The sequence below is a fragment of the Trichosurus vulpecula genome, chromosome 7 (assembly GCF_011100635.1).
Source record: "Trichosurus vulpecula isolate mTriVul1 chromosome 7, mTriVul1.pri, whole genome shotgun sequence".
Taxonomy (NCBI): Eukaryota; Metazoa; Chordata; class Mammalia; order Diprotodontia; family Phalangeridae; genus Trichosurus; species Trichosurus vulpecula.
This window is the reverse complement of record NC_050579.1, coordinates 244,120,075-244,138,585: the sequence shown is the minus strand read 5'-3', so window position 1 is coordinate 244,138,585 and position 18,511 is coordinate 244,120,075. Positions and strand designations below refer to the sequence as shown.

Below are 18,511 nucleotides of genomic sequence, written 5' to 3'. Positions count from 1 at the left end.
CTAGAAGCTCAGCTTCAGCACCTTAATGTTTGGCTATTGCAACAGTCCAGGTATGACACGACCTCTGGGCCCTTACTTCCCTGAGATTCTATGATTAATGTAACCTTTTTTTTCTTTACCAGAAAAATATTTCAGTATTAGAACAGGCCCTGCAAAAGGAACCTCTGCCTAGGAACTAATGATGCCCTTCATTCCTAATGCTCATTGGCTCTCTCAACTCTGAGGTTGCCTAACCCTGGGGCAGACAAGAGAGTGTAAATTCTTAGTCTGGGAGATGTGGGGGGTGGTTCCCATGAAGTGAGGGCCATCCTGACTGTTATATCTCTGAGTCCCTCAGCCTCATCTTATCTCCAGGATGCTGTGTGTCTTGCTGCCCAAGGGCTTCTGGACAGAGGTTCTGGCTGTGACCCTACTGGTGCTGACTTCCCAGGTGGCTGCAGGAAGACATGCTCCAGGTAAAGAGCAGCAGCTTCCCAGAAAGCACAGGTGGGGCCCAAGGGAGCACTCCTCTTTCTAAGCCCAGACCAAAGGAAGGACTTGGGACAGGATGATCCTCAGATAGATGGACAGTAAATGAATCTGTTTTCAGGCTCTGCTCCCAACTAACTCTTCCTTTGGCCCTCACTTCTTTTACCCCTTTTCTTCACGGTTCAGGGACTTGATGCAACCCCCCTCCAAGAGCTGAGTGCTCCAGGCAGTTTGTCAATAATCTGTTATGAAGCAGCTACCGTCTGCCAGGCACTGTGCTAATGCTAACGATAGAAAGAAAGGCAAAAGAAAGTTCCTGTTCTCAAAATGCTCCCAGTCTAATGGGGGAGACAACAGGACAACGACTGTACAAACAAGACAGATAAAGGATAAATGGGACATAATCAAGAGAGGGAAGGCACTGACATTAAGGGGCATCAGGAAAGGCTTCCTGTAGAAGGTGGGAGTTGAGCTGATCCTTGAAGTCAGTCAGGGAAGTGAGGAGGCAGAGGTGAGGGAGAAGAGGATTCTAAGCATGGGGGACAGCCAGAGAGGGCGCAGAGTGGGGAGATGGAGAAATATATGGGGGAAGAACAAGAAGACCAGTGTCACTGGATAGCAGAATGCTGGGGGCCTGGGAATGTAAAGTGTAAGAAGGCTGGAAACGTAGGAGGGGGCCAGGTTGTGAAGGGCCTTGAAGGCCAAGCAGAGGATTTTATATTGGATCCTGTGTGTGATAGGGAATCCCTGGATCTTGTTGATTAGGGGATGGCATGGGCAGAGCTGCCAGGGTCTCCCACCCCCATCTAAACTTTTTTGTCCCACTAAACATCTTCCCAGAGTCTGCCCAAGCTGCTAGAAAGGTTTCAATTTGGCTGTTATTTGGGAAAGAAGGGGTAGATTTTCCTGGATTAATTTCCCAGGTATGGTTTCAAGGCCAGTGAAGCTGGAGTTGGGGACCACCCCTGGTTTTCATGAATAACAGCCCGGTGCAGTAGGGGAAGGTCTCCTCATCCATCCCTCAGAGGCAGGTTAGAGGCAGACACTGGGCTGGAGGGACCAAGGGGATGGACCCAGACTGGCTTTTCTCCTATCTTCATGATCCCTTGTTCATGGGCTGAGAAAAGAGGTGCAGGCACAATGTTCCCCAATTCCCCACTACCCTGGACCAGGCAGGGCTTGTCCTCTCTGCCCCCTGTCTGTCAGTGTCATCTCTGGTCTCCACACCACTGCTGCTCTCCCTGAAGCTGGGGTCTGGATCAAGGGGTCTCTGCCACGACCTATCGGTGAGTGAGATCCTTTGTCCTCGGCAGGGAGGGAGCCTTCTGGGATGGGACACAATCCTCTTCCAGCTGGTGTAAGTATTGTGGGGGAGCAGATAAAAGCCCCTCTGGCACTGTCCATATTATTTACCCTCCAGCCTGGCCTGGCACCTGGCCAATCACAGTCTCCCTGGGATCCTAACCTGCTCTAGAGCTGTCCTCCAGGATCTGACCCACTTTTGAGCTTTTTCATCTGCTCTGCCCCTGCCACATGTAGCCCCCATTCTCCAGGGCTGAGCAGGAGAGAAGGGGCCTTCTAGAGACAGTGTGTCAGGGCATGAGCAAGAGAAACCCAAGGGCAGTGGGATCTCCCAGTCCTAGCAGGGTGGTGGCTGCTTAACCCAGCTGACAACTCCAGGAACACCCTGGTATCAGCCATGAATGTACTGAGTGTGTGCTGCCCCCATGTGGACAATCCTCCAAACTACACAATATTGAAAGCCTCCCAGCTAGAACTCAAACTTTTATTTTTTTTTTCCTTTATTTATTTTTAGTTTACCACACACGGTTCTACATAGTTTTGAGTTCCAGTTTTTCTCCCCTCCCTCCCCCCTCCCTCCCCAAGACGGCATGAAGTCTCATATAACTGTCATGTATAACTTCGCATTGAATTAATTTATGCTCTAGTCAAGTCGTGGAGAAGAATTTTGACCAATGGAATGAATCATGAGAAAGAAGAAACAGAACCAAAAAAAACAAAACAAACAAAAAAAAAACCCCAAAACCAAAAACAAAAGAGAAGCAGAAAAGGTGAGCATGTAGTGTGCCTCACTCTGTATTCAAACTTCGCAGTTCTTTCTCTGAATGAAGATAGCATTCTCCATCGTGAGTCCCCTGGAGTTGTCCTTGCCCCTTTAGGTTGCTGAGAGAAGCGCAGTATGTCAGGGTTGGTCCTCACGGAATCCACATATCTGTGGCTGTGCACAACGTTCTCCTGGCTCTGCTCCGCTCACTCAGCATTATGTCGTGTAGGTTTTTCCAGGTTGTTATGAAGTCTGCATCATCCCCATTTCTTATGGCACAATAGTATTCCATCACCTTCATATACCACAGCTTGTTCAGCCATTCCCCAATTGATGGGCATCCCTTTGCTTTCCAATTCTTGGCTACCACAAAGAGAGCTGCTATAAATATTCTTGTACATATGGGTCCTTTTCCCGCTTGCGTGATTTCTTTGGGATACAACCCTAGAAGTGGTATTACTGGGTCAAAGGGTATGAACATTTCTATAGCCCTTTGGGCATAGTTCCACACCGCCCTCCAAAATGGCTGGATCAGCTCGCAACTCCACCAGCAATGCAACAATGTTCCAATTTCCCCACATCCTTTCCAGCATTATCATTCTCCTGATTTGTTATTTTAGCCAATCTGACAGGAGAGATGTGGTATCTAAGAGTTGTTTTGATTTGCATTTCTCTAATCAGCAGCGATCCAGAGCATTTTTCCATATGCCTGTAGATAGCTTTAATTTCTTCCTCTGAAAACTGCCTGTTCATATCCTTTGACCATTTCTCAATTGGGGAATGGCTTGTATTCCTATATATTTGGCTTAGCTCCCTGTATATTTTAGAAATGAGGCCTTTATCAGAGATACTAGTTGCAAAGATTTTCTCCCAATTTTCTGCTTCCCTCCTAATTCTTGTTGCATTGGCTTTTTTTGTACAAAAACATTTCAATTTGACATAATCAAAATTATCCATTTTGCATTTTGTAATGCTCTCTATCTCTTGTTGGGTCATGAATTCTTTACTTTTCCACAAATCTGATAAGTAAACTATTCCTTGCTTTCCCAAATTACTTAGAGTATCAACTTTTACTCCTAAATCATGAACCCATTTTGACTTTATTTTGGTATATGGTGTAAGATATTGGTCTATGCCTAGTTTTTGCCCTACCATTTTCCAATTTTCCCAACAGTTTTTGTGAAATAGTGAATTATTAGCCCAGAAACTGGCTTCTTTGGGTTTATCGAAGAGTAGATTGCTAAACTTGTTGATTTCACCTACTTGTGTACCTATCCTATTCCACTGATCCACACCCCTGTTTCTTAACCAGTACCAGGCAGTTTTGATGACTGCTGCTGTGTAGTACAGTTTAATATCTGGTGTGGCTAAACCACCATCCCTAGCATGTCTTTTCATTAATATCCTAGATACTCTAGACCTCTTGTTTTTCCAAATGAATTTTGTTATTATTTTGTCCAGCTCAGTAAAAAAAATTTTGGTAGTTCGATTGGTATGGCACTGAATAGATAGATTAATTTAGGTAGAATTGTCATTTTTATTATATTAGCTCGGCCTAACCATGAGCAACTGATATTTCTCCATTTATTTAGATCTGATTTTATTCGCGTGAAAAGTGTTTCATAGTTATGTTCATATAGGCCCTGGGTTTGTCTTGGCAAATAGACTCCCAAATATTTTATAGTGCCTTCAGTAACTTTGAATGGAATTTCTCTTTCTATCTCTTGCTGTTGGGCTTTGTCAGTAATGTATAGGAATGCTGAGGATTTATGTGGGTTTATTTGATATCCTGCAACTTTGCTAAAGTTGTTTATTATTTCAAGTAGTTTTTTACTTGATTCTCTAGGATTCTCTAGATAAATCATCATACCATCTGCAAAAAGTGATAATTTAGTTTCTTCTTTTCCTATTCTAATTCCTTCAATTTCTTTTTCTTCTCTTATTGCTACAGCTAATGTTTCTAGAACCAAATTGAATAATAGGGGTGATAATGGACATCCTTGTTTCACCCCTGATCTTATTGGGAATGCATCTAGTTTATCCCCATTACAAATAATGCTTGTTGATGGTTTTAGGTAGATGCTATTTATAATTTTGAGGAAGGTTCCCCTTATTCCTATGCTTTCTAGTGTTTTTAATAGGAATGGGTGTTGTACTTTGTCAAAGGCTTTTTCTGCGTCTATTGAGATGATCATATGGTTTTTGCTAGTTTTGTTGTTGATATGGTCAATTATGCTAATAGTTTTCCTAATATTGAACCAGCCTTGCATTCCTGGAATAAATCCTACCTGGTCATGGTGTATTATTCTCGTAATGAGTTGCTGCAATCTTTTTGCTAATATTTTATTTAAAATTTTTGCATCAATATTCATTAGAGAAATTGGTCTATAATTTTCTTTCTCTGTTTTAACTCTACCTGGTTTAGGTATTAGTACCATATTTGTGTCATAAAAAGAATTTGGTAGGACTCCTTCTTCCCCTATTTTCCCAAATAGTCTGCAAAGTATTGGAATTAGTTGTTCTTTAAATGTTTGATAGAATTCACATGTAAAACCATCTGGCCCTGGAGATTTTTTCCTAGGGAGTTCATTGATGGCATGCTCAATTTATTTTTCTGATATGGGGTCATTAAGAAATTTCACTTCCTTCTCTGTTAGTCTGGGCAGTTTATGTTTTTGTAGATATTCATCCATATCTCTAAGGTTGTCAAATTTATGGGCATACAGTTGGGCGAAATAATTCCTAATTATTGTTTTGATTTCCTCTTCATTAGAGGTGACCTCACCCTTTTCATTTTTTATACTGGTAATTTGATTTTCTTCTTTCTTTTTTTTAATCAAATTGGCCAAAGGTTTGTCAATTTTATTGGTTTTTTCATAAAACCAGCTCTTTGTTTTATTTATTAATTCAATAGTTTTCTTGGTTTCAATTTTATTAATCTCTCCTTTGATTTTCAGTATTTCTAATTTGGTATTTAATTGGGGGTTTTCAGTTTGCTCTTTTTCTAGCTTTTTCAGCTGTATGCCCAGATCATTGATCTCCTCTTTCCCTATTTTATTCATGTAGGCATTTAGAGATATAAAACTTCCCCTAAGAACTGCTTTTGCTGCATCCCATAAGTTTTGGTATGTTGTTTCATTATTGTCATTCTCTTGAATGAAATTATTGATTGTTTCTCTGATTTGATCTTTGGCCCACTCACTCTTTAGAATTAAATTATTTAGTTTCCAATTAGTTTTTAGCTTATTTTTCCATGGTGCTTTATTAAAAATGATTCTTATTGCATCATGATCTGAAAAGGATGCATTGACTACTTCTGCTTTTCTGCACTGGATTGTGAGGTTTTTATGCCCTAGTACATGGTCAATTTTTGAGTATGTGCCATGTACTTTTGAGAAGAAAGTATATTCCTTTTTATCCCCGTTCAGTTTTCTCCAGAGGTCTATCATATGTGCCTTTTCTAAAATTCTGTTTACCTCCTTAACTTTTTTCTTATTTATTTTGAGGTTAGATTTATCAAGTTCAGAAAGGGGGAGGTTGAGGTCTCCCAATATTATAGTTTTGCTGTCTATTTCTTCCTGTAACTCCCTTAACCTCTCCTCTAAGAATCTGTATGCCTTACCACTTGGTGCATATATGTTAAGCAATGATATTGCTTCATTGTTTATGGTGCCTTTTAGCAGGATATAATGTCCTTCCTTATCTCTTCTAATTAGATCTATCTTTACTTTTGCTTTGTCTGAGATTAGGATTGCTACACCTGCTTTTTTTACTTTAGCTGAGGCACAATATATTTTACTCCAGCCTTTTACCTTAACCCTATGTGTATCCCCCTGTTTCAGATGTGTTTCTTGTAAACAGCATATTGTAGGATTATGGTTTTTAATCCATTCTGCTATCTGCTTCTGTTTTGTGAGAATGTTCATCCCCTGCACGTTCAGGGTTATGATTTCTATCTGTGTCTTTTTCTCCATCCTAATTCCCCCTGTTTATGCTTTTATTTCTCCCTTTCCCCTTCTCCTCCCCAACAAAGTTTTGCTTTTGACCGCCGCTTTCCTCAGTTAACCCTCCCTCTTTATTCCCCTCCCTTATCTAACCGTTACCCACTTGCTACTTCTCCTCTTCCTTCTGCCCTCCCCCCTCCCTTTTTCCCCCCTTTCCCTCCCACTTCCCGTAGGACAAGTTAGATTTCTAAACTTATCAGAGTATGTTATTCCCTTCTTGAACTAGATCAGATGACAGTAAAGCTCAAATACTGCTCTTCTCCCTCCCTTCTTTCCCTCTACTATAATATGTTTTTTTGCCACTTCCTTTGGTGTAATTTACCCTTTTCTACAACCTTCTTACCACTTCCCTCATAGCCCTCCCTTTATATCTCTTATTTATATTTTATATCTTTACATCAGTTAATTTATACAGGCATTCACAACCTATGTATATCCCTTTCATTTGTCACAATAGTTGTACCATTCACAAGAATGACTTATATATGTATATGTATATATATACATAAAAAACATACATAAGATGATATAATCCCACATAAAGATGTAAACAACCTAAGCTTATTGGTTAATGAAGTTTGTGGGGTTTTTCCCCGGTTACCTTTTTATGTCTCTCTTGAGGTTTGTATTTGGAGATCAAATTTTCCATTGAGTTCTGGCCTTTTCATCAGGAAGGTCTGGAATTCCCTTATTTCATTGAATGTCCATCACCTTGCCTGGAAAATTATGCTTAGTTTTGCTGGGTAGTTGATCCTTGGTTGTAGTCCCAGCTCCTTTGCCCTTCGGAATATCATATTCCAATTTCTCCTGTCTTTTAATGTGGAAGCTGAGAGATCCTGCGTGGTCCTGACTGTAGTTCCACGATATTTGAATTGCTTCTTTTTGGCTGCTTGCAGTATTTTCCCCTTAAGTTTATAGCTCTGAAATTTGGGTATAATATTTCTTGGTGTTTTCAGTTTGGGATCTCTTTCAGGGGGTGATCGGTGAATTCTTTCAATGACTATTTTGCCCTCTGGTTCTAGGACCTCTGGGCAGTTGTCTTTGATAATTTCTTCGAAGATACTGTCAAGGCTCCTTTTTTCATCGTGGATTTCCGGTAGACCAATAACTCTCAAATTGTCTCTCCTGGATCTATTTTCCAGGTCAGTTGTTTTGCCAATCAGATATTTCACATTTTTTTCTATTTTTTCATTCTTTACATTTTGTTTTATTACTTCTTGATGCCTCATAGATTCATTAGCTTCCACTTGCTCAAGTCTAATTTTAAATGAGTTAGTGTTTACATTTTGCTTTTGAGCCTCCATTTTCAATTGGTTGATTTCACCTCTCAGGGTGTCCTTTTCTCTCTCTAGATTCTGAATCTCCATAGCCATTTCGCCAATCTTATTCTTTAGGGACTTGATTTCGTCAGTGGATTTTTTCTCCCTTTTTTCCATTTTTTCCATATTTTCTTTTAGCTCCCTAATTTGGTTTTTAAAATCCTCTTTTAGCTCTTCCAGCAGTGCTTTTTGGGCTGGAGACCAGATCATATTAGCTTTTGAGGTATCTGATGTATCTACCGTGTCATTGCTATCTTCTTCTACGTCGATATTTTGATCCTGCCTGTCTCCATAAAAAGAATCTATTGTCCTCGGTTTTTTTGTGTTCTTCTTCATGTTGGATTGCCTTTTGCTGGCGTTAGAACGAATTTCTATCTGTGAGTCTCAGGGCTTTCTGTCCCAGCTTTCTTATTCTGGGGGTTGTGAGTCTAAAATTATAACCTTCAGTTTCCTGAGGTGTGGGGGAGGGGTCTGGCTCCCTGGCGTCTCACTCCCTATGGGTGCTCTCCAGCACTTGCTTTTCAGCAATGGTCTCAGCCGTTTGTTGTTTGAGCTGATGACTGGCGCTTCCCCTGGGGGAGCAAGGTTACGTCTGGGCTCCTGGCTTGGCCCCCTGCCGACTCTTCCCCTCTGGGACTAATAAGCTTCTAGTATTTGTCCTGTGAAGCCCTGCTACTCTCTCCTCTGTTTCAGTTCTCTTTTTTTTTTTTTTTTTTTCCCCGAGGAATTCTCTGGGTGAGGGGGGGAGGGGTTAGAGCCGCTTACCTAGCCATTGAGTCTTCCGGAAGTTCAAGAGGCCGAGATCCTGGGTTTTGCAAGCGTCAGAACTGGGTGTTTTCGCGGCTGGTGGCGTTGCGCTGCCTCTCGTCGCTCCCAGAGACTGCCGTCCTGTGTTGGGAGGCCTGGGGATCTCTGCCGGTTTCGGGCGCCCAGCTTTCTCCCAGCTCGTCTCCCACGTGGATTTCCCGGCCAGCCGCTTCCGCCTTGGTCTGGAGCAGCCCCGCACCGAGCACTCTCCGCGCCTGCAGGTTCGTTCCTCTGGCCTTTCAGACTCTCCCGGCTCGGAAATTTGCCCCACGCAGACCGCTCGCGGTTTCTGACTCTCTCGAATCTGCTCAAATTCACTTTTTTATGGGAATCTGACAGACCTTGTGAGAGAGCTCCGGTAAGAGGCTGCCTTCATGCGGCCATCTTGGCTCCGCCCCCAACTCAAACTTTTATTAAGCCCTGGCTATGTGCCAGGCACTGTGTTAACAAAGAAAGGTAAAAGTCCCTGGGGATGACACCATGGAAATAACTGTGTATAAAAGCAAGTTATATTCAGGATGCTTTGGGAATAACAAACAGAGGGAAGGCACTGGAATAATTAAGGGGGATTGGGAATCTTCCTAGAAGATGGGATTTTAGTTGGGACGGGAAGGAAGCCAGGGAAGTCACGAGTCAGATATGGGAAGGGAGAGCATTTCAGACATGGGGACAGCCAGAGGAAATGCCCAGAGTTGGGAGATGGAGTGTCTGGCAGGAGGCACTGCAGGAAAGCCAGTGTCACTGGATCACAGGGTACATGGGTGGGGGAGGAGGGATTCAGGGGTAAGGAGACTGAAAAGGTAGGAGGGGCCAACATGAGAAGGACCTTGAAGGCCAAACACAATTTTTAAATTTGAAGCTGGAGGTGGTAGGGAGCCACTGGAGTTTATTAAGCAGGTGAGTGACAGGGTCAGATCTGTGCTTTAGGGAGATCCATTAGATAGTTGAATGGAGGATGGACTAGAGGGGGAGATCGTGGAAGCAGGCAGACACACCAGCAAGCTATTGCAGTAGTGCAGGTGGAAGGTGCTGAGGGTCTGCATCAGGGCCATGCAGGGTCAGGTGTATACAAGATTTTACAAGGGCAAAATTGCCAAGTTTTGGCAAGAACAGATTCAGTATGGGTGATTAGGGTGAGGATAACCCTGTGACTGTGAGCCGAGGTGACTGGGAGGATGATGGCACCTCTACATAACAGGAAGAGAATCCATGTGTGTGAGAGAATGACCACAGAGAAGGTCAAGCACAAGGAGAAACTAAGGGACTGTGAATAGCCTTTGGCTTGGGCTCGGGTCTCATGTGGGTAGAAGTTGGAAAGAAGGCTAGAAAGGGATATGCGGGCAGAGGTGGAGAAGGCCTTGATTTCTAGGCTAAAGAAGTCCTTTATCTAAACGGCAATGGAGAGTCATGGGGTCTGCTGGAGCCTCTGGAGAGGAGATTTTAAATCAAAGAAACCAATTAGGAGGCCACTGCAGATGGTGAAGCTTGACCCATCATGCCTGGCCTCTGGAGCTCTCTCTTAGTTGCCAAAGCCAATGGTCTTTTCTCAGGCTTCCTTCTTCAGGAACTTTCTGCTGAATCTGACCCTGACAGCCTCCCTCCACTCCTGGGTATTCTCTCCTCTCTGGGTTTTTGTGACTCTGCTCTCTCTTGGTTCTCTCCTTACCTGTCTGGTCACTTTCTCAGTCTCCTTAGCAGGTTTATCATCCACATCCTATGCCCTAAATGGGGGTGTTTCCTAAGGCTCTGTCCTGGGCCCTCTTCTCTCCTCTTTGTAACTTCCTCAGCTCCCATAGAGTTCATTCCCATTTCTGTTCAGATGACTCCAAGGTCTGTGTTTTCTTCCTAGTGCCTGTCCAGCATTACCCGCTGCCTCCTGGATATTTCAGGCCCTATGTCTCTAAGCTCTCTTAAACACAACATGTCCAAAATGGAACTCATTGCTTTTCCCCCAAACCCATCCCTCTTTTAGACTTTCCTATTCCTGATGAACATAATGCAATTCTTCTCATCTCATGGTTCATGACCTTGGTTTTATCTTCAGTGCCTCGCTCTACCTCCCCCTCTCCCCCCACAGAGTCACTGCCATAACCTTTCTTACATGTGGTGGGTAAAACATGAAATGACTAAGGGAACAAAGGGTCAAGCTTTTGTGCATATTGATTTATTAGCAATGTATGCCGATTACTCCACAAACTGGGACCAGACTTGCTTAGCTTAGGCCTGGACCCTGAACATAGGATGAGACAGACGTTTATATATTAAAAACAAGGAATCACATAAGGCCAATGAATTAAAAGGAAACAAAAGAACATTAGGTAACTTGAATTCTAATTGGAGGAAGGACTAGGGACTTTCCAAGTTGGAAGAGGGAGCGCAAAAAGGTGCAATTCCCTGAAATTAGAAAGAGGTGCCCCCCCCCCCCCCCCCCCGCCAAGGGTCTGTGAACACTGAAAGGAGCATGGAAACACTGAGTGACTGAATAGAAGGGGGCCAGATTTCAGATAAGACAGATGGGCAGCTTGGGATGTACAATTGTGACAAAACTCCCTGCTTCAGTCTCCAAATCTGCCCTTCTTTGTGGTCCCCACAACCTCAGGCCTTGGTTAAGGGTCTCTAAGCAGCAGGAGAGCTGGTCCATCCTCCAGCCATGCATCACTAGGTCCAAACACTGAAATAAGGTTTTCTCCCACTTCCCACAATTGAACACAATTTCTCACAAGACAGAAACTGGTCTGTTCCCATAATGGGATAGAAAGGGAGCTGAGCTAGCTCCAGAACTGAGTCACAAGATGCAGTCAGTGGGGTTCACTCAGTTCCCATAATTCATCACCTGCTGAACTAATCTCCTCAATTTCCTCCCACATACAACCCTTTCTGCTGCTCTGGCCACCATGTGAGCAGACCCTCATCATCCCTCACCCAGATTATTATGATGGCCTCCTAATCGCTGTTCCTGTCTCAACTCTCTATTCACTCCAGACCATCTGTCACACACCTAAAAATGTATTTTTCCTCAAGAGCAAATCTGACTAAGTCACTCTTCTCCTCGATAGACAGCACTGGCTCCCTATTGCTTCTATGATCAGTTAGACCTTCCTCTGTTTATTCCTTCATGATGTGGCTGGAACCCTCTCTTATATGACAGTCCTCCTCTTTGTGTACTCTGTGATCTGCCCAAACTGGCCTTTTCCTTGCAGACTGAACCCACCTCCCACCTCTGGGCCTTTGCCCAGGCCATCCCCCATTCCTGGAATCCACTCCCTCCTTCCCTCTGCCTCGTGGATCCTCTCTTCCTTTAAGGCTCAGCTCAAGCACTATTATCTAGGTGAAGCTTTTCCTGATCCCCCCCCAAATGCAGTGTCTTCCCTCCTTCCCTACCTTCTACTCACTTGGACTCATGCTGGCTGTGCTTTAATGGACACTTGTCTCTCCCATTTGAATGTAAACCTGGGGATGGTTCCCTTCTTTATATTTATGTTCCCAACAGCTAACATAGTATCTAGCACACAGTCAGCACTTAATAAATGCCTGTTGATAGACTGATTCTCTTCAGGAAGTACAGCAGTGCACAGAGAAGGAAAGACTGTTAAGTATAAGGGAAAGCAAGGAATTCATGAGTTGGGGTGGGAGGGGGGAAGGGCATGGAGGTTGTTCACATGTTTGGAGGTAGGAGACGAAATGCTGAGTTTGGGGAGCAGCCAGTAGGTCAGTTTGACTGAATTGTATGTGAGGAGGGACAAGAGGAGATGCTGCAAAGATAGGCTGGACTCAGAGTGGGGAGGGCTCTGCATGCCAAGGTTGAGGTTTTGAAATTTCTCCAAGGGTCCATAGGGAGCCACTAAAGGTTCTTGAGGGGGTGAGTTCAGTGGTCAGGCTTAGACTTCTTAAAAATTACTTTGTCCTTTGTGGAGTGGACAGATAAATGACATCAATCAGTCAATAAGCATTAATTTAGTGCTTCCTGTGTGCCAGGCACTGTGCTGAGAGCTAGTTTACACATAAGAACAGTCATTTCCTGCCCTGGAGGAGCTCACATTCCAGGAGGAGGAGGAGGAGGAGGGTACAAGCCATGCCCGGGAGGGGTGATGGGGGAGGGGCCCTGGTCCACAGTCACAGAATTGTCAGCAGAGTCACACACACACAGCAGATCTCCAAGCCCTTTTCAGTAAGGAGGGTAATATTGATGTGATTAATGTCCTCTGGTCAAAGGGGAGAGGGGGGCGTGACCTCCAGGGTCATGGGAGTGTGGGGAGGGTCTGTCACCAGCCCGGGTCTCTGCAGAGGGGCTGGGGGAGGGGGATACAAAGATCCACTGGAGGATGAGGATCAGAGAGTGAGTTAGACTGGGGTGCGGAGGACTTGGGGAGGCTGTTGGGTAAGATTCCCTGGGAGTGTTTGCACCAGGCTGGGTGTGGCTGAGAGGCAGCTGTGACGCAGCAGGCAGACAGGACCGGTCCGGAACCTGAAGGTCTGGGTTCTAGTCCTGCCCCCATTCCAGATTTGCGGTGTGACCTCGGAAAAGTCGCTTGCGGTCTCTGGGCCTCAGAGGGGCTGTGGCAGAGCATGCGCAGGAAGGGCAGCGGGAGGTGGGCCACGTTCTCGTTGGTCAGGCCCACGTTATGGTTCTGGATGCGAGGCCGGGGTGTCCGTCACTGCTGACCGTCCTCCCGGTGTCCCCCAGAGCACTTCACGGAGCAGCTTAAGGCCGAGTGTCACTTTGTGAACGGGACGGAGAGCGTGCGGTATGTGCTGAGATTCATCTACAACCGCGAGGAGTTTGTGCGCTTCGACAACGCCGTGGGGGAGTTTGTGGCGGTGACGGAGCTGGGGCGGCGCAGTGCTGAGTATTTGAACAGAGACAAGGATTACCTGGAGGGCAGACGGACCGCGGTGGACTGGTTATGCAGGCACAACTACCAGGTGGTGCCCTTCTTACTGCGCGGGCCCTGTGAGTGCGATCCCCGGCGGAGGAGAGGGGAGACCAGGGGAGCCCAGCAGGGACCCGGGGAGAGGGAGGAGGGAGCGGGGGAGGGGGCAGAGCAGGGAGCGCAGAGGGAGGGGAGGCAGTGATGGGAGTGGGCAGGTGGGGAGGACAGAAGGTGGGGGGGGATCACAGGAGGAGAAGCAGGAACGGGGCCCCCAGAGCAGGGGAGAGACGAGGGGGAGCAGGGATGAAGGGAGGGGGAGATGATGGATTGGGAGAGAGGAGGAAGGGAGGGGACCAAGAGGGGAGGAGCAGGGGAGGGAGGTCGGGGGAAGGGAGAGATGGGGGACAAAGGGGAATGAAGAGGAGGGAAGACGTATGGGGGAGGGGATTGGGATGGAGGGAGAAGGAAGGAGGGAGGAGAGGGAGAAGAAAGGCAACAGATGAGGGGGAGGAATCAGGAGCAGAAAAACTGGAGATGAGTGAAGGGGAAGAGGGAAGGGATAGAGGGAAGGGGGAGAGACCCTCCTGTAGCAGCATGAATGTTGGTTCCTTGAGTCCTTTTTCCTCAGTCAGATTCAGATTTTTTCCCTCCTCCTATTTTAATGGGGATAACTTGCATTGGGAACAGGCCATAGACCCTTCACCACTAAATAACGCCCATTCATACAATGCTAAGTGGTTAAGAGGCAGCCAGGTAGGGCAGTGGTTAGAGCGCCAGGCCTGGAGTCATGTTGCTGAGTTCAAACCTGGCCTCTGACACTTACTAGCTGGGCAAGTGGCTTTGATGAGGTCAGAGCTGGGAGAGCTGGTTCATCAGATGTGAAAGGATTCCCTTAGACCTTCCCTGTAGCCAAGGGGAGCTTTATTGACCCAAAAGCAGCGGGCCTGAGACTTAGCAAGGAGCCAAACAAAGGCACTGATGTAGGGAAGGGACCAGACTTGTAGAGACAAAAAGCTACACAGCCTGTAGGATGATTTTAGGGCTTCTTGTGGGCATTGGAGATTTAGGGATAGGACAAAACTCACAGGGTAAGGATAAGATAAGGGAGTCCGGACCGGACACAAGATAAGGGGAGGAGACTTTGGGGTGCCAAGGAGAGACACTCATCCCTTAGGGTACCTGTGTATTAAGATACATTAGGGCATCCCCAGGAAAAAGGCAATTTAGTCCTTAGGGCACTGTTTGCACCCACATCAACTTAACCCGGTTTGCCTCGGTCTCCTCATCTGTAAAATGAGCTGGAGAAGGAAATGGCAAACCCTCCATTATCTTTGCCAAGAAAATCCTAAATAAGGTAACAGAGAGTTGTACACAGTTGAAAAATGATAGAACAGCAACAAAACAGTTAATACAAAATTAAATCCCCCAATTCCTGAGTGCCCAGGCTTCATGAACCTTTTTAAGTTATCAATAAAACTGTCCCTTTTTTATTCCTGAATCTAAGCTCAGCAGAGACTTCCCATGCTCTGCCCTCTCCTGTCTCAACCACATTCTCTTCCTCTCTTCACCCTCCAGCCTTCTCTGATAATACAGAACCTTACACCTGAGGCCTCATCACTGAAATTGTCTTGCTCCAGGGACCCAGACATGTTTCTGCTTCTCCCAGGGCCCCTGGACTCTGGGTCAGGATGCTCAGGTTTCTACTGGGCCTAGGTGTTCCCCACAGTTCCCCTGATTCATAATTTCTTCAGTGGATTGATAGCATCTCTTAATATTTGAGCTAGAAATCTTTCTGAAAATAGGTTATTACCTACCCTTATGATCTGCTTTGGAAATGATCCATTATAAAGTAGCTATTTACAATGAGAAATCTTGCCTGCTAATTTCTTCCCATATCACTGAATCCTGATGAGCTGGGGCTGTGATAATTCAGCACCATGGACTCCCCCCACCTACTTCCTGCTAGTTCAGGGGCAGCTTAAGTGTCTACCAAGATGCGCATTTCTGGCCCTGGGGAGGAGAGGAGGCCTGAGCTTGGTTATGGATCAGGTGACAGAGGTGGGGGCTGGACTAGAAAGACCTGCTCTGGCTCCCTGACTCAAGGTCTTTCTTCTTTCTTCCAGTTGAGCCCGAGGTGATTGTGTATCCATCAAAGACAGCTCCCCTGGGACACCACAACCTGCTTGTCTGCTCTGTCACTGGTTTCTATCCTGGGGACATTGAGGTCAGGTGGTTCGTGAATGGGCAGGAGGAGACAGCTGGGGTTGTGTCCACAGGCCTGATCAGCAATGGAGACTGGACCTACCAGATCCTGGTGATGCTGGAAATGACCCCCAAGCGTGGAGATGTCTACACCTGCCAAGTGGAGCACTCCAGCCTTCAGAGACCTGTCATCCTAGACTGGAGTGAGATAGAGCTCCTTCACCCTCCAGTTCTAACATTGCTCAGGACATGGAGCTAGCTCTGAGGTCCCCTCAGTGTGTGTCCTTTGCCCTCATTTCTTCTGCCCTGGGCTGATACCAACCCCATGTGGTGCTACCCACCCTCCCCTCTTTCCCCAGCACAGCCCCCTCATGGGAATGCTGAACTAAGAGCTATGGAGACCTAGAACCTTGTCAGCCTCCTCACTGGCCTCCTTCTGGGACTCTGTGTTCAGCCTATAGACCCCTTTCTCCTGGGGTAGGGGAACTAGGCTTTGGGGTGGATTGATGTCAGTGTCCCCTGGTGAGCTTTCACTTCCTGAGTCCTGAAAGGCCCCTCCCACATCTGTCCCTTCCCTTCTTAGACAGGGTTTAACCACCTTCTCAGGCTCCCCTCAGACCCATCTGCTCCCCACACAGGCCTGGTTCCTGGAGGGAAGGTTTTGACCCCTGCTGTCTCTTCTCCCCAGGAGCACAGTCTGAATCTGCCCAGAGTAAGATGCTGAGTGGAGTCGGGGGCCTCGTGCTGGGGCTGATCTTCTTTGGGGTTGGTCTCATTGTCCACAGGAGGAGTCAGAAAGGTGAGATAGTCTGGGGAAAGTCCTGAGCCCCCTCCCCTCCCTGACCTTCTCCAGGAGAGTGAGAGAGGATATTTAATTGTGCTAGAAATCTGGCCCCAGGTCAGGGGTGAAGGGGTGGTCTGGCTCTGGCTTCAGCTCTTCCTCCTCAGGTGGTGAACAGGCCAGATCCCAGGGCTCAGGGGTCTCAAGGAATCTCATATTCACTACTAGAGACAGTCTTGGGAGGGGTCTCAGGTTCCAGCCTTTAGCCCCTCCCCCTGCCACTCCCCCTCTACCCATCTGCTCACACAGTTGTAAATGCTTCCTCTGTGGTATCAGGTACTGGGCTAAGCAGTATTATGAGCCCCCTGTGCCACAGTGCTCAGAACCACGGTGGCCTTTGCTTCAGTGGCTCTAGAATCTACCAGGATTGATATGTCTGTCTTTCTTCCTTTCCCAGGTAATCGGGGTTCACAGCCAACAGGTAAGATCCTTCTACCCAGGTGGGATCAGGGTTCTCATAGCTACATCATCTGTCCAGTGGGGCCTGGAGCCAAGAAGAGACTTGGGGGCCCTCAGTGGGAAGAAGTTGTTCATGGGGGGCTTCAGACCCCCAGGTAGATTCTTACATGCCTGTTCTCTGTCCTCTGCAGGGCTCCTGAGCTGATCTCTGAGACTGTGTCCCCTGGAACTATTGTGTTCCCACAGCCTCCCTCTCACATTTGGAGGCCCCTGCTTCTGCCCAGATCTCCAGGAGGTTAACTCTGCTGACCCCTTCTCTGGAATAGCTCCTTCCCCGTACCTTCAGTTCTGTCTGGACTCTTTGGCATTTCCCCAACAGAGCTTCAGAGACACCCTCCACCCTCCTTTGTTTCTGTACCTTTTTAAATCCATTTTTGTCCCTTGAGCCTTCGCCCTAATAAATGAAAAGACTCAGAATCAACTGGTGTTTGGGGACATGAAGACAAAGTGAGGGGAGCAGAGGAGGAAACTTCATCACTTAGGATCTATAGAATCTGTCAAAGTGTGAAATGCCTCCAGAGGTGCAGATTGCGATCCATCCACACCTTTTCATCCTGGGTGCCTCTTGTCCATTTTCTTCCAGGATTCCTACAGAAGCTGAATAACCAGCCTGCTGGTGGCCTTTCTCTACATATCTTTATGCTACATAGATACCAGTGGCCTTCACAGGCTGTCTGCCCAGAAATCTTTAGCTTTTCTCTGTGATGGGCCTCCCTCATTCTAGTGATAATCTCTGTGATGACTTTCCTTCTACCACTTCTGCTCAGTTCTTCTTTGATGATATGCTGTAGCCTATGCTTGCCTATCATGTGCCTCTCCATTGCACTTTTAAAAAATTAAAGTTTTAGTAATACATTTTGTGTTCATGTTATGTTCATTGCTTAGTATATACCCTACTCCCACTGGCCTTCCCTCGTAACAGAATTTTTACTCAAAAGTTCCATAATCACCGTCACATTGATCACATATAATCCAACAGTGTATGCAACAGTGCATACCCATAGTCTCCCCACTTCTTCCATGAAATGTTTATTTTCTCTTCTCTGTGGCCAAGTTTGTTATCTATGATTCCATAACTTTCAGCATCATCTCCCCTGCTCCTCCATTTTGTAGTCTTGAGGATGTTTCTTTCTTGGTTCTGCTCACACTGTTCGGTATCAGTTCATTTAAGTCTTCCCATGTTTCTCTGAATTTTTTCATTTTTATTGTTTCTTCTGTTGCAACACAATTCCCTTACATTCATGTGCCACAACTTGCTCAGCCCTTTCTCAGTCGATGGCCCCTCCTTTGTTTCTGCTTCTTTAGTAACACAAAGTGTTCCTATGAATATTTTCATATATGTTCATATCTGAAGATTTTTTTCCATCTTTGACCCCCTTGGCTTATATGTTAAGGTGTGGGATCTTAGGATCAAAGGTTATGGAGATGTTGACATTTTTTAACATAATTCCAAATTGTTTTTCACAATTGTTGTA

General features: G+C 46.0%; 1 protein-coding gene across 1 annotated transcript; it reads left to right on the top strand.

Moving 5' to 3' along the window:
* The first annotated feature begins 282 nt into the window (after window positions 1-282).
* On the top strand, window positions 283-17,891 carry LOC118858177 (HLA class II histocompatibility antigen, DRB1 beta chain-like). Its single transcript, XM_036768642.1, has 6 exons — window positions 283-455; window positions 13,348-13,614; window positions 15,658-15,939; window positions 16,425-16,535; window positions 16,975-16,998; window positions 17,168-17,891. The coding sequence occupies exons 1-6, from the start codon at window positions 356-358 to the stop codon at window positions 17,179-17,181; spliced, it is 798 nt and encodes a 265-aa protein (XP_036624537.1). The 5' UTR covers window positions 283-355; the 3' UTR covers window positions 17,182-17,891.
* Window positions 17,892-18,511: the final 620 nt, after the last annotated feature.

Excerpts from the sequence above, each read along its gene's own strand:
- LOC118858177 (XM_036768642.1), top strand. The coding sequence starts at position 356 with ATGCTGTGTGTCTTGCTGCCCAAGGGCTTCTGGACAGAGGTTCTGGCT. Across the intron at positions 13,615-15,657 it reads CTTCTTACTGCGCGGGCCCT|TTGAGCCCGAGGTGATTGTG; the intron begins GTGAGTGCGATC and ends TCTTTCTTCCAG. Across the intron at positions 15,940-16,424 it reads ACCTGTCATCCTAGACTGGA|GAGCACAGTCTGAATCTGCC; the intron begins GTGAGATAGAGC and ends TCTTCTCCCCAG.